This window comes from Hippopotamus amphibius, chromosome X (genome assembly GCF_030028045.1).
Source record: "Hippopotamus amphibius kiboko isolate mHipAmp2 chromosome X, mHipAmp2.hap2, whole genome shotgun sequence".
Taxonomy (NCBI): Eukaryota; Metazoa; Chordata; class Mammalia; order Artiodactyla; family Hippopotamidae; genus Hippopotamus; species Hippopotamus amphibius.
Genome location: NC_080203.1, coordinates 119,980,974 through 119,995,898, shown reverse-complemented (window position 1 = coordinate 119,995,898; position 14,925 = coordinate 119,980,974). Strand labels below are relative to the sequence as shown.

At 40.5% G+C, this 14,925-nt stretch overlaps 1 protein-coding gene across 2 annotated transcripts in view; it reads right to left on the bottom strand.

Annotated features, from left to right (window-relative positions):
• The window catches only part of SH3KBP1 (SH3 domain containing kinase binding protein 1), a 333,408-nt gene that overhangs the window by 157,867 nt on the left and 160,616 nt on the right, over nucleotides 1–14,925 (bottom strand). The window contains exon 4 of one of the 2 annotated variants that reach the window (XM_057718401.1): nucleotides 8,746–8,849. In XM_057718401.1, coding sequence (XP_057574384.1) covers nucleotides 8,746–8,849 — 104 coding nt within the window. Of the gene's footprint in view, nucleotides 1–8,064; nucleotides 8,118–8,745; nucleotides 8,850–14,925 lie in introns of those variants that run through there. The other variant, XM_057718402.1, reaches the window with a different exon arrangement.

The following is a 14,925-nucleotide window of genomic DNA, read 5'->3' as shown; positions in this document are numbered from 1 at the left end:
CTGGGAGCAGGGTAGCTTTACGTGGTAGTGTTTGAGAAAGAAAGGTGCAGTAAAACCACTCAAACAGTTTGTGTCTGTGTGCCCTGCAATTCTTAAGTTTTCACAATCACCAGCATCTAAGCGGTTCGGGGCCCAAGGAAGTAGTTTCTAGTTCTTAGCCCTGTTGCAAGTTGGGGAAGAGGCTGGGTGAATTTGAACATCTCCACCTCCACCCAATCTTACAAACATTATCTACATTTGTAAGGCACTGAAGAGGATGCCTGTGAATACAAAGACGACTGTGCTGTCTGGGGTACCTAACTACTCCGAATACAGGCACACCTGACACGTGTTTTATTGCACTTTGCTTCATTGTGCCTCACAGCTATCACATGCTTTTTTTTTTTTTAAACAAATGGAAGGTTTGTGGCAATCCCACATCGAGCAAGTCTATCAATGCCATTTTCCCAACAGCATTTGCTCACTTCGTGTCTCTGTGTGACATTTTGATAATTCTTGAATATTTCAAACTATTTCATTATTATTATATTTGTTATACTGATCTATGATCAGTGATCTTTGATGTTACTACTATGACTCGAAAGCTCAGATAATGGTGAGCATTTTTTAGTAATTACTTTTTAATGAAGATGTGTACATTATTTTAGACATAATGCTATTGCACACAGACTACAGGATAGTGTAAACATAACTTTTATACACACTGGAAACCTAAAAATTCGTGTGACTTGCTTTATTGCAATATTTGCTTAATTTCAGTGGTCTAGAACCCAACCCGCAACATCTCTGAGATATGCCTGTGGTTCCTACTTATCCTTGTCGAACTTTTACCTGTCAACTGTACCAAGAAGGGGAGCAACAGATTCAATGAGTCTAAAGTCTACTTCAGGGTACAAGCAGCAAGACAGAAAAACCCACTTAAGGGTTGCTATAGCTTTTTACATCCAATTGCCCTTTGTTACCCAAACCTCAGTCAGAAGCACACTGGAGAGGCAGGTGTGAGGGAGGAGGGAGCGTGGGGGAGGGAGAGGCACACAGGCAAATGGAGTCAGCGTCATTGTTTCCAAGAAGAAAAATGGACAGATCAAGCTCTAGGGGAAGGCCCACACCTCAACATTACTAAAATTTTCCTCAAAATTTATTCATACTTGGTAGGTTATACATTTCTGGGACTGTATCCATTTCTTCTAGGTTGGCCAATTTGTTGGCATATAATTGTTCATAATAGTCTCTTATGATCATCTATATTTCTGCGGTATCAGTTGTAACCTCTCCTCTTTCATTTCTCATTTATTTGAGTTCTCGCTCTTTTTTTTTCTGGGTGAGTCGAGCTAAAGAGTTGTCTGTTTTATTTATCTTTCCAAAAAACCAGCTCTTGGTTTCATTCATGTTTTCTACTGCTTTTTCATCTCTATTTCATTTATTTCTGTTGCTCTTTGTTATTTCTTTCCTTCTACTAACTTTGGGCTGAGTTTATGCTTTTTCTAGTTCTTTGAAGGCATTATGTTAAGAGAAATAAGTCAGACAGAGGAAGACAAATACTGTATGATCTCACCTATATGTGGAATCTTAAAAAAACAAAAGCAAAAACGAATACATAGACACAAACTCATAGATACAGAGAACAGATTGGTGGTGGGCAGAAGCAGGGGGTGGGGAAGGTAAGCAAAATGGGTGAAGAGGGTCAGAAGGTACAAATTTCCAGCTATAAGATAAATAAGTCCTGGGGATGTAATGTACAGCAGAGTGAATATAATTAACAATACTATGCTGGATATTTGAAAGTTGCTAGGAGAGTAGATCTTAAACGTTTTCATCACAAGAAAAAAAACTGTAAGTATGTGTGATAATGGATAACTAAACTCACTGTAGCAATCATTTTGCAATATATATACATATAGCAAATCATTTTCTTGTACATCTAAAACTAATACAATGTTATACGTCAATCATCTCTCAATTTAAAAAATTTATTCAGAAATAGTTAAATGAGAATGTCAATACCAGTCTTTTTCCTACTGATGAGAGGTAGGGGAAAGCATTTTGGAAAATTTTTTAAACTAGAAACATATCAAGATAGTTTTTTTTTAAGTTTTTAAAATTGAGATATAATTCATTAAAATGTATACATCTTAATGGTACAAGTCAAATAGTTTTGACAAATGCATACACTCATGTAACCCATACTTCTATCAACATACAGAGCATTTCCATCACTCCACAAAATTTCCTTGTGTTCCCCCCCAATCAACCTACCTCCAAGCAACCACTAATCTGATTTCTATCACCTATGACTGGTTTTGTCTTTTTTAGAACTTCACGTAAATGTGCTAGGGCATAGTTTTGCCTTTTGAATACTGCTGAAAAAAAATACAAATTGTCTTTGGAAAACATCTTTTTCTATTTGTGGAATTAGTGGGGGAAAATATTTTTGAGGGAACCACTTCCTGAAGTAACAAATACTTACGTTATTTTTTATTTCCATTGCTTTAAATAACCATCCCTGTTGATCTGGGGACATGGAAAGCTAGTTGTGCTCACTATAAAAAGTGTTATCTAGGTTCTAAATGCCTGAGCCAATATTTCCCCCTAATTCCTATGTCCTTTATTGTCAAATTACTTTTTCCAGGCAGGGCCAGAACATTCCATACACATAGGAAGTTGATTTTCATCCCCTTCCCTTATTCTTCTGAGAATAAGCCTATTCCACATGAGAGGGGTCCCTCAAAAGAGAAATCTGCAGGGTAGTTCAGAGGGAAATGACTTAAGAAAATATATATATATATATATGATTTCTATTTAAGACTTAAGCAAACTCTGTCCAATGAGACAGAGCAACATGCACGATTTTCCTGACAGTGCAAGGGTCTCTGGTAGGGCTCTTCCAGACATCCTTTAGCGATGCTTGAAAGTCCTGTCCTTCAGTATGGCTACAGGCTAGTCTACAGGTCCCCAGATTCTTAAATGACTAGGCTAAGTCCTTACTATCATTCCAGCTAAAAATATGAGCAAATAATAAGTCAAGCCAGAAGATAACCTTTCTGATGAATCGAGATCCTGAAGCTTTATCCTGTTACTATTCCCAGGTGAGTGAATTGTCTATGGGGGTGCGTTAACCTTAGAACGGCCACACATAAGGAAACTTTGAAGGGGGTGTTCCTTTAAAGATTTAGTGTGGGCAGCACTGTCACTTTTACCTTACCCCATCTAACTGCATCTGCCAGCTCCTGCTTCCTGTAGCCCGCATCTGCTCCCAAAGCTTCACCTGTCATGCCCAACCTCAGAGTAAAGCTGTCCTAACGTCCTGCCCTCCTTCCTCGAGACTAGCCCAGTGCCTTACACAATACAACTGTGCTTGCTGAATGAATCCAAATACTCCTCACCCTCCACATGTCCAGTTGATATGTCACCTATTCTACGAAGCATCTTCTTCCCTCCACTGAGTACCTTTGTTTTCAAATTCCTCTCTCATTTGTCAATACCATTCTTTGCCACTCTAATAATATCTCGGGTTATTAGTCACCTTCTTAGGTGAGTATATCTCACCCTCCCCGACTATACCAAGCATGTTTCAAAGCAGAGTTCTCTTCAATAAATCTTTGGGGGGATATGAGTATATATGTATAAATACAGCTGATTCACTTTGGTGTACCTCAAAAACTGGCACAAGAGTGTAAAGCAATTATATTCCAATAAAGAGCTTAAAAAAAATCTTTGGATCATTGTAAACAGTTTCTCTCAACGAGTAAGCACTCAAATATTTGATAAATCCCATAGCTATGCCAGTCTATTATAAATATATTTAAACTTGCAAAGCTGTTACTTTTATGTGATTGGCGCCTGTTTTGTATGCTGATGAGTCTAATCTAATCATCATTTCTTCTAAATATGGCTTCCCTCTTCTTAATAGGAATGTTCCACCATCTCTGCGCATTAGGAAATCTGAGATGTACGCCCCAAGGTTATTTGGAGAAATAATTGTAGAGCAGCTTGGGCTCTTTAGCTTATCAAATTCCAATAAAGAAATCTTACATTGATGTTACCTTCCTTTGAAAAGGGATACAAACAATTGTAAAGCAAAGGGTGCCTTAACGGGTAAGAATTTAAGTATGTTCCGATCACCTATTAATTAATCAGCTTTTAAATGAACTTTACTTCTCGTGGGCAAGCACAAAACAAAAAGACCTCTTTTTGCACATGGGAGTCCTCAGAATTCTTACACCAAAAATGAAATGAGGATAAACTGCCCATCCACTCCCACAGAGGTTGTCTGATTGAGTTAAAGTTTTGAAGAATTTCTAGGGCCTCTTTAACACCTGCTGAGAGATCCAAATCTCTTTCCCTGGGCACAAGAAGTAAGATGCCTAAGGTTGTAGGAAATGCAAGCTACCTTCTTTGCAAACATCAAGGCCAAGTTAAGCTTCAGTCCCTAGCCAGCCTGAATGGGGACCACTGGGAAATACCTCAAAAAACTAACCACAAAGAACAAATAACAGCCAGAATCTCTGAACCTCCCTTGGGCCACCACGAGGAGAGACTGGATGAGACCAAGCTCATCTAGCACAAGAGGAAATGCAGCTCCTTTCCCAGGCTCTAGATAACACAGACAGGAAAACAAAGAGGTTTCAAAACACCTGAAAACAAAAACAGAAACACAAACCAAACCCAAAAAATAGGCCAGCAAGCCAGTTTCAAAACTTCAGAGGCCCTCAAATGCTACTTCTCCTGGTAACCTTGTCCATGTGTCATCTCTCTTCTTATCTTTAGAACTTCGCCTGCATTGATCAATCCTCCCCACTCTGGACAAAAATGTCGCAAGTGTGTATTTACAATGATTTCCTTAAAAATGCCTACCAGGGATTTAGCCTGCTAGCTTTCCTTTCGGACTGGCAGCCCAGTCCCATTAAGTTCACAATGACCTTTTTTTTTTCTCCCTGCAGACCACTGCTCCCCAGCCAGGAGGCAGACGCGTGGTGAGCGCTTCCGGAGCATCCTTCAGTTTGCTAACCCCACTCATCCCTAGACCATCCCACACTCTCCATTTCTCCTCTAGCCACGCTGCAGAGACCCATCCAAGCCGAGCTGGTAACTTCTGCCAGAGGGCTGTTCACCCTACCAAGGGTCAGGGCCGTGTCCACCCAAACCTGCTTCAGTCCATTGCAATTCCTGTTACCACACTACTTGGTTAAATAGCACAAAATATGTAAGTTTGAAGAGAAAAAGCTAGTGGTGAGAAGGAATATGATAATTTGAAGATTTGAAAAAAAAAAACAACAGTGCCAAATTAGGTGTAGAAAAGACAACTAAAAGAGATTGGGGGTAAGGGAGTGTAGAATTTTAGAATTATTAACTCCGATTGCTTCACTTATGTTGTCCTCAATCCACTGTAAAGAAACCAGTGGGAATAACAGAGGATGCATCATGCATGCAGAGAGGAGGGAACCTAAACCAGCAAATCCGTAGTTAAGGAAAATGCCCTGGTCCTATGAGGCTGTATTGACAAATGGCAGATGAATATACATTTTTAAATTTTAAGCTAAGATTACATGTTAAGATATACCTATATCATTTTTTAGGATTCTCTACTTGATTCAAATGTTTCAAAAAAAAAATCAGTCCATACATTCAAAATCCTCCTAGGAATTGTCTGTTGGGGTGGGAGGGAGTACGGGCATTTGTGTGTGTATAGCTTTGTAATACCATAGAATTAAACTGCTAATCAATCAATCAATCAATAAAAATATAACATATATACACACATACACAATACGTTATATTTTTATGGACCAATAGATTGATTCTATAGTACTGCAAAGCTATTACTATGGTCTTATCTCAACCTGCTCCTGTGATTTAAGAGTTTTTATTAATTTGGGATTTTTGTTTATTTTGTTTTTAGTTTTCAGTGGAATTAGACAATAGATACCCACTGGCATTTGTATGGTATCCATTATAAGAGAAAAGGGCAGATTTTATATTACATATATAGCAACAATGGCCCAGGATCTGCAATAGTACTAGTAAACTTCAACAATAGTGAAATTTTTTTGATGATATAATTTTTAAAATATGGATTAAAAGGTAAACTTTTATGTTTTGTTTTGCACAAATAGCATAGGCTACACAGTTAATTTTCCTTTTTACTGTCTGAAGGAAGCCCAGAATGAAGCCTAGCACTGAACTGACAGGGATGGATAGGAGGCTGGGACCGTAGGTGGTGGTGGAGCTCTTCTTCCAGGTGAGGAGAATAACAGCCCTGCGATCATTCCTCTCCTTTAGCGACCCTCGCTCAGTTTCCCTGGAGCCAACAGACAGGTGAGAATGGGCAATATTTCTCAGAAATTTATTAATAATTTTCCTTTATTTGTATTTCTTCAAATATTATTACAACATTAAAGGGAAAATCATCTTCTATGACAGAAGCATTTTCAATTCTGGGTCCCTTTCTGTCTTTGATCACATGCATGAAGATAGATTTTTAGATGACTGTATCCTAGTATATGCAAATTTGTGGTTGAACTATTCATTTATTTTGAAAAAAACTTTTCATACTTATATTTATTCATTTACTTATTCAGTAAGCATTTATTAAAGTATGGGTTAGGTTTCAGGCACTATTCCAGGTACTATGAATATAAAGATAGATAAAAACCAGATTCCTACTGTTGAAAAGCTCTCAGGTTAGTGGAATATAACAGATAATTATAATGCACAGTATTGCAATAAATACCGATTTAAAGATCTCTGTGTTTACCATCTTAATGGCTTCACCATCTTCTAGCTGGATAATATAACTTAATTCACACAACTATTCCCTTTCTTGATGATTTTTCATTATCACAAGCATTGCTGCAATTAACATGTTTCACATATTTTTTTTCTGTTAACCATTTCCATGGATAAATTCCTAGGCATACGATTACTGAGTCAAAGGTATTGATTCAGATTTTTATGGCTATTGATGTACCTTGTTACATAGCTTCATACAAGGATCATAAAGCGATACAAAGTCATCAGTTCTTCTAAGCATTGCCAAGTCTTACCACTAAATATTTTTTAGGATTTTCAAAAGGAGGTAACCATTATTGCCTTAATTTGATTATTTAATTAATAGCAGGGCAGAACATTTTCTCATGGTTAAGATTTTTATTTCCCCTTGTGGGATGTGTGTTTATAGCAGGTCTATCTATCCTTTATCATTATTATAGTAGCTTTCTAATATATTTTCACATGGTACATATTAATAACTTTTCATCTTAATTTATTGCAAAAAATTTTTCCTGTTTCTTGTCCTTTTGTTTACCTAAACTCACTTCGAATCATACCAGAATTTTAAGTCTTTTTATTTTTAGTCACAAATGTTTATTTTTTCCTTTGCAATTTCTTCCATGGTGTCAGTCTTAAGAACTGTGTGCTTCTACCATTGGCACAAATGTTCTACTCTGCTGTCCATTCATTTTTCACTTATTCAGCTTTCAACAAGTCTCCTATGTGCCCTGCTTGGCACCAGGAACAAAAAAATGATGAATGAATGACATACTAATACAAATTATCCAAAACTGGGAAATAGGCAAAAGGGGTTACTGCATGTCCTCCCAGTACTACATTGGGAACCCCATTCATTGATTCTCTAGGGATACATATCTTTGCTGGACACACTATTTACTATTTCTGAGGATAGTTTACAACTCTGTTAGTGCAGATGTTAATTGGTAGAAAACCAAAAGCGAAACAAATGAGTCTTGTCAGATACCTTTGAAAATAAACTTTGACCAGCAGAGATGCAAGAGATTCATCCCCTAGAAAAGATAGCCTCAGAGGTTACAATTTCACTGCCCTGCAGGACGCTATGTAGTTTCGCATCTAACTTAGCAATCTTAAGTTTTTTTCTCTTTCAGTCATTATAAATACTTTGCTCTTTCCCCATTCTCTTTGAGTCAGCCTTACTGTCTTGTAGATGCCCTCATTAATGAGTTAAATAAAGCTTTGATGCACACGCACTTTATGTTTACATGAGAGTCAAGAAATCTGGCTGTTAGCATCAGCCCTGCCACTTCCACTCACATCATAGTTCATTCAACCTCCTCCTTGACTTCTGGCTTCTTCTTCTTCTTCTTCTTCTTCTTTTTTTTTTTTTTTTTTGGTAAATCGTGGGTTTCTGTGAGGTTGAATGGTATGGTATTCAGGAAACCAAAGCAATTGGAAAACTGTATTTCTATATACAGATACATATGTTGAATCAGAATGAGTGATCAGATTCTAAGTTCAAAGCCCAGGGTCCCCCAGGCCTGAGGGAGGGGAGCCTGAAGAGCCCATGCCAGTGTCTGGTGGGACACTTCACCAGCAGGGCTGGCTCTGAACCCCCAGGACCACACAGGAACAAGGTTATGTAGTGCAATGGAAAGAACAAGGGTCTCTAAGCCAGGTGGACCTGACTTCAACCCTCAGCCCTGACTCTTCTAGGGTCTCTTGAGCCTCTTTACCCACAAAGTAAAGTGGTTACGATGAGTCAATGGGCCAATGAGTAAAGAACCTTGTCACTCCTGTCACATACTAGGTCTTCAATAAATGTCACTTCTTTTTCCTTCCCTGCTGGGCGGCAGGCCTCTCTGGAGGAATTTCCTCTGGAAGAGACTCAACCAGATGATGTCCAAGGTCTCCTGGGTTCTAACATCCCCCACAGCAAGGCTGACCAGCCAGGGGTGCGTTCTGAGGCCACCATGCCCACCCACCTGGCACACGTACCTCTCCCACCACCTCTATGATGTCGCCAACTTTCAGCTCAAGCTCATCATCGTTCTGGGGCAGGTAGCTGAACGCCACCTGGCACCGGCGCCTCCGTCGCTCGCCTGCATGGGAAAAGCAAAATATTCAGATACGGCTCTTGTCTCAAAATTAGATTTTAAAGAGAGGCGTCCTAGGCATGCAGGCAAATTAAGCTGACTTGTTTCAAATATGCTCTCTGGGACATGGCTAGAGGCATGGCAGCTCTGGTCTCTGAGAGAGAGGCAGGAGAAAGCAGAGCAATGCTTCTTGGTCTTTTAAAAGCTGCTGGGTCAGAAAGGCATGGATATGAGAAACTGATCCGTTGGTGCAGAAGGCAAAACCCCACCCCTGAAGCGCTGGAGCACAGTGTTGCCTTAAACGGTTTTCCGAGGATAGGGCTTTGTATTTGCTGCTGGTGACTTTTAATGAAAGCTGATGTGATATGGTAGAGGAAGAAGAATGGTCTGCTCCTAATGCTAGCAAGGCAGAGGAAATTTTTCCCAAATGTGCAAAGGAAAAGATAAAGTATCCTGGCCTTTTTCTTACTAATCATCACCCTTTTAACATGCTGGGACTCAGGCTGATAAGCAAAGGCTGATTAGATTTCCGCCTGCTCTTGGTACCATTTCAAATGCCCCACAGGGACTCAGCAAACCCACTTCTGTCCTCTTCCCTCTGTCCCAGGGGATCCATTAGCAGGATCCCTGACTGCTTACACAGAACCAACCCAGGCACATCAAGATAAAAGCCAGGGCCACACTTCACTTGACCGAAGGACACTCGAGGTCACAGCATCTCACTCACCCAGTGTGGCCCAACTGGGAGGCCCTGGCTTATAGCGGTTCAAGTACAGATGCAACTGTCCACGCCACAGACATGCACTGTGGGGAGAAAGAACATGCATGCGGTGTGTGTGACGGGGGCTCAGGGGACGGCGAGGCAGAGACAGACAGACAGACAGCAGTAGAGGCCCAAGCTGGGAAGAGGTGGATAGAGAGAGGCACTGAGACCAGCGTTGCTCAGAAGTTTGTTGCTCAAGGCTGACCACCTCACCTCATTCCTTCCTGCCACTGCGTGGCCTAGAAAACCAAAGCGATCAACGACTTCAAGGAAACGCATTTAGAAATGTTTACATTATTTTTGGATACTGCCTACAGGGATTCTTTTCCTTTTCTAATCTTTCCCTGAGAAAATAAGTGATCACATGCCACATTGAGACCCCCATGCAGGGTGACATCATACAAAGGGGGAGGCCATCACTACATCTGACATGCTCACTGATCAATATTTATCAAAAGCCAGTGGCCTGGCTCTCTCTGTTCCATTTTTTTTTTTCTGCCTGAACCTCACTAAGGAAGAACAGAGTCGAACAGAGGGAAGAGGGCAGAAGTTCAGAATCAATATCTCGTCTAATCACATCTTCGGTGACAACGTGAATACACTCCATCCCTTTGTACAAAATCACGAGCTGCCTGGTCTTGATGAGAACAAACGCGGAGCTCTCAGGCCAGTTCCTGGGTGCTAACTGCACTGTCAGTGAGCACAGTAGAGCAGCCCAAGGCATTCCCAGGGACAGAGGTCTCACCCCAAATGGCTCTTCCCAGGTGGGAAGTCAGGAAGAGTGGTCTCCAGGGCATAGAACTCCACCGCTATTCCCTGGCTTCCAACACAAAGGAAGGCATATCAAACCCTCTGTCATAAAGGATACAGATTTTCTCATTCTAGCCAAGAAAATCTAGATGACGAGGTGATCTTGGCACCCGGCTCCTACTTCCTGTGACTCCCCTGCCTCCGTATATACCTCTTAAGATGAAGTTCTAGAAATCCTTAAGAGCTTTATTTGTTACATATTATGTTTAAAACAAACTCTGCAGATACAAATCTGAATACGAAACCAGTAAACATGGCAACTGTCTGAAACCCAACACTCATAACCACAGAGGTCACCAAAGGCCTGACCAAAGTGACTTAAAAATAACACCTAAAGACCTATTGTTAGCTGAAGTCATAAAATTTAGTCAAATGTAAGTTCGTATCTTCACAGAACCCTCTGTAAAAAGTAGTATCTAACCCAACACTACACAAAGGGTGAAGGAGAGGTGATATATTCTTTGAGAAAAGACTAACCCAGCAGTGCTAGGACCTAGAACAGAATAACATTTCTCTCGAACCAAATTTTTCCATCGGACTTCTATAACGCCCTGTCTGGAACCAGAAAAAACAGCACACTCACTAATCTCTCTCTGCCAGAGTAGTCAATATTTCTTAACAACCTCTAGGATTATTCAATTGGTGGCACAAAAACCTATAAAGCACACTGCCAACCTACAAGACCAAGAAAAGTGAGCCCAACAGGGAGGTATCCAGAGGTCACTGGTGGAAAAAAAGGTCACCTGACACGACCCCAAGCAGAAATGATCATTCCCTCTGACACTGGGATAGTTTGTGATCTTTACTAAAGCACCTCTGATAGCCATCACCCTAACTCATCCTGCCAACCACGTGAGTTAAAAAGAAAAGAGCCAGAATGAGGAACCGTTTTACAAATGAGGCAAGTGGGGCTCAGTGACTTACCCGAGGTCACCAGGCTAGTAAGGGGCAGTATCTCCCTGGCCTGAGTTCAGAGCTCTCACTCCAGTGCTGCATGAACCAATTTAGTTCACATCTCGTCCCAAGTTCTCTGCAATCTGTACTTAACTGCTTCCCACAACATTGCATAACACAGCCTTAGGGCTTCTCCAGGGCTTTCTCATTACAGTAACTCCCAAACCCCTGCAATGCTGCCTTCCAGTCCTTAACTTCTGCAAATTACTGTTTCAATCTTGTTTGCCGGTTCCACCCAACCTAAAACCCAGTTCGGGGGGAATATTTGATGTTAGGAGACACTGCATTTCAGTGGCTTCTGTCCATCTTAAATTTAAGGGAGTTCAAGAATGTCATTTGCCATTTTTTCCTTTCCTGGCATTTTACTGATGTTTACTAGTTGGTCTTGACCTTGCTTGAAGACTTATGTAGACAACAATGTCATCTCCTTTCAATAGCTGGTATAAACTGGAGGGGGGAAAATGCATGACTTGCCCAAGGCTGTGGCTTGGAATCTTTTTGCTTACGCTATCACCTTCACACCCAAAGCCCTGACCACATGAACTCAGGTTTTAATACATTTCATCAGGCTTTTTTTTTTGCCACTGTGTGTGTTTTTTAGGCAGGACCACTTAACTCCTTACACATAATTAAAAGAAGTAATGGACACAAGTTTTATGAACATACAAGCAAATGTATATGGGCACATCTTACCAAAAAAGTACGACTAAGGCAGACTTCACAAGGCATACTTGACACGTCTCTCTACTGCCATATTGTATGACGGCCACAAAATACACATGCTCGAACATGCATTCATATAGAGGAACACGGGCAAACACAGGGGGCAAGGCAGGCACCTTCAACTCCCTCGTTAGATCCCATAACCACCTTCCATTCATGATGAGCTTTGTTTAATAAAATAGTAACAGCTAATATTTATTGAGCACTTATTGTGTGCCAGAGGCTACTAAGGACTTTGTGTGCATTAGCACATTTAATTGTCACATTGAACCTCGAGGGTAGATCCTGGACGCTCCCTCTTACAGACAAGGAGATTGAGGAGGCACACAGAGACTGAATATTTCTTACAGCTAGAAAGTGCTAGAAGGGCCTGGGATTTCAAGTCAGGAGATGCAACTCCAGCGACTGCCTCCTCTGCCTGACTGTTCTTAAGAAGAATTCTCGGCTATGAGTCAAGACTGCAGAAAGGACTAGCTGGGCTAACATGGTACATGGTTAAGATGTGAAACCAGGAAGTGACAAACCGCAAATCAGGAGTGTTTCCTTACAGCTGCTGGGAACTGGGGCCTATATTTTAATGAAATAAAGCTGGCTGGATGGGGAGGAAATGTCATATATTCACATTCTCTAAAAATGAAATAGCAGAAACTGCAAAGGGTGCCATGACCCAGCCTCAGAAACAGCACACACATCTATATTTTAGAGCCTTCCGGGGTCTTATGACATGTGAAAACTTTACTAGGTTAATTCATTCAATGACCACAAAAACATAACAACAAATAGTGCAGTGGTTGAAAAAAACCTTTGGGTCAACTGAAAACTTTCAACACTCAATACCATCTATTTTTTTATATCCCACATCCTCCTTGACAGAACAAGAGTGTAACTATGAGGGTTGATATTTCCAAGAAACTCACTAAGTTAATCAAATGGACCCTCACCACGTGCCTAGGGAACACAACAGTGACCTGACATCGTTTTACAAAAGAGAAAACGTTTATAAAATCAAAGAGGAACATCAGAAGAAGCCCCTAATTCTCAGGGTTACTTCTAGCCTTTTCTCCAGACAAGGCATGGGGTCCACCTGTGTCAGAATGTGGACATGCAGGGCAGACCTATGGAACTGCACTCTCTGAGGTTGAGGCCAGGGATCTGCATTTAAACCCGACTCTGCAAGTGACACTTTCCACAAAAACCTAAACCCCAACAACGAATCAGAGCCACTAACAGCAGATGACAGCAGGTGACAACAGGAAAATACCTTGTGGGAACAAGTGGTCTCCCTTTGGAGAATGCTAACCAGTGGTTGCCAATCTTGGCTGTACCCTCAAATCACCTGCAGAGCTTTCATAAAACTTCCCATAACTTCCTAAACAACAGCCCCAACAAACTAGGTCTCCACAGAAAAATGGCTTCTTCCAGGGCTGGCAAAGAAAATACAAAGTAAGACTGGAATATGTGGTTATGACAAAATGAATGAAGCACTCTAAGGCTTGAGGGGTAATTTCAAAAGGACACAAGGATCAGCTTGATGGGGCTTCCACTGGCCAAATTTGGGACAATAACAGCATGTACCAAAGAATTTATTCATTTCAAAAAAATTCACAAGCCCATAATGATACATTCACTAGGTAGCAAGGTTGATAGCTAGCTAGCTAGCTAGATGAATAAGATTAGATAGGTAAGTATGGGCCAAGAGGGGAAAGCTCTTCTTTACAAAAGAATGTCAACTAATACATGTAGAAATGATAGAAAGAGATAATCCCCATTTTATACCCATCATGGCAACAACTGTTTCTGGCAAGTATCAATGGTTGCTAAAACCACTGGGTGAAATCTTGTTGGGGATTAGGATTATTTGTCTCAAAGTATCTCCCCACAGATTATTCACTAATTGCAAAAGGAAATGGTCCCCTTAGTGTGGAGAAACCCGGAAGACACAGCCTCAAAGTTCATGTCATCAATGAGGGGACAAATTGACATCAGATGCCTCCTTACGTGATGCACTAAGAAGGGCTTAACATCCCCTATCGAATGCTCCCGCCCAAAACGTTTATCTGAAATCTGACTGTGAAGAAATATGTAAATCCAAATCATGCAAATCCAAAATGAGGGACAGTTGACAGAAACTGACCTGGTTTTTTTTAAAAAAATCTTTTTTCAAATCAATATCACATAAGACTTTTTAAAGGTTAGGGGAATGTTCTAGATTTTAAAACAGTAAAGAGATTTAACAACTAAATATAATGCAATCCTCAATTGGATTCAGGGTTTCTTTTAAAGTTTATAAAGGACATTATTGGAAGAAATGGGGAAATATAGATATAGACTAATACTAGATAATAGCACTATATTAATGTTACATTTCCTGAGTGTGTTAATTCTATTGCAGTTACATAGGAGAATGTCCTTGTTCTGGAGTATTTAGGGATGAAGTATCCTGATATCTGTAACTTACTTTCAAATTGCTTAAGGTAAAGACAAAAGGAGTGTGTATACACACATACAGCCAAATACATATACACATGCACATACAGCAAGAGAAAGAGAGAAAGCAAATGCGGCAAAATGTTAACAATGGGTGAATCTAGATGGGTGTCCATTGTACTGTTGTTACAACTTTCCTGTACATTCGAAATTTTTCTAAATAAAATATTTAGGGGGAAGAGAAAAAAAAAACAGATGCCTGGGCCCCACCCCCAGATTCTCTGAAGTCACCAGCCTGGGGTGCAGCCTAGGCGTCTGAATTGTAGGAACTCCCCAGGTGATTCTAACATACACCCAGGGTTGAGAGACGTCTAGACAGGCCAGCTGTTAAAACATAAATGGGAC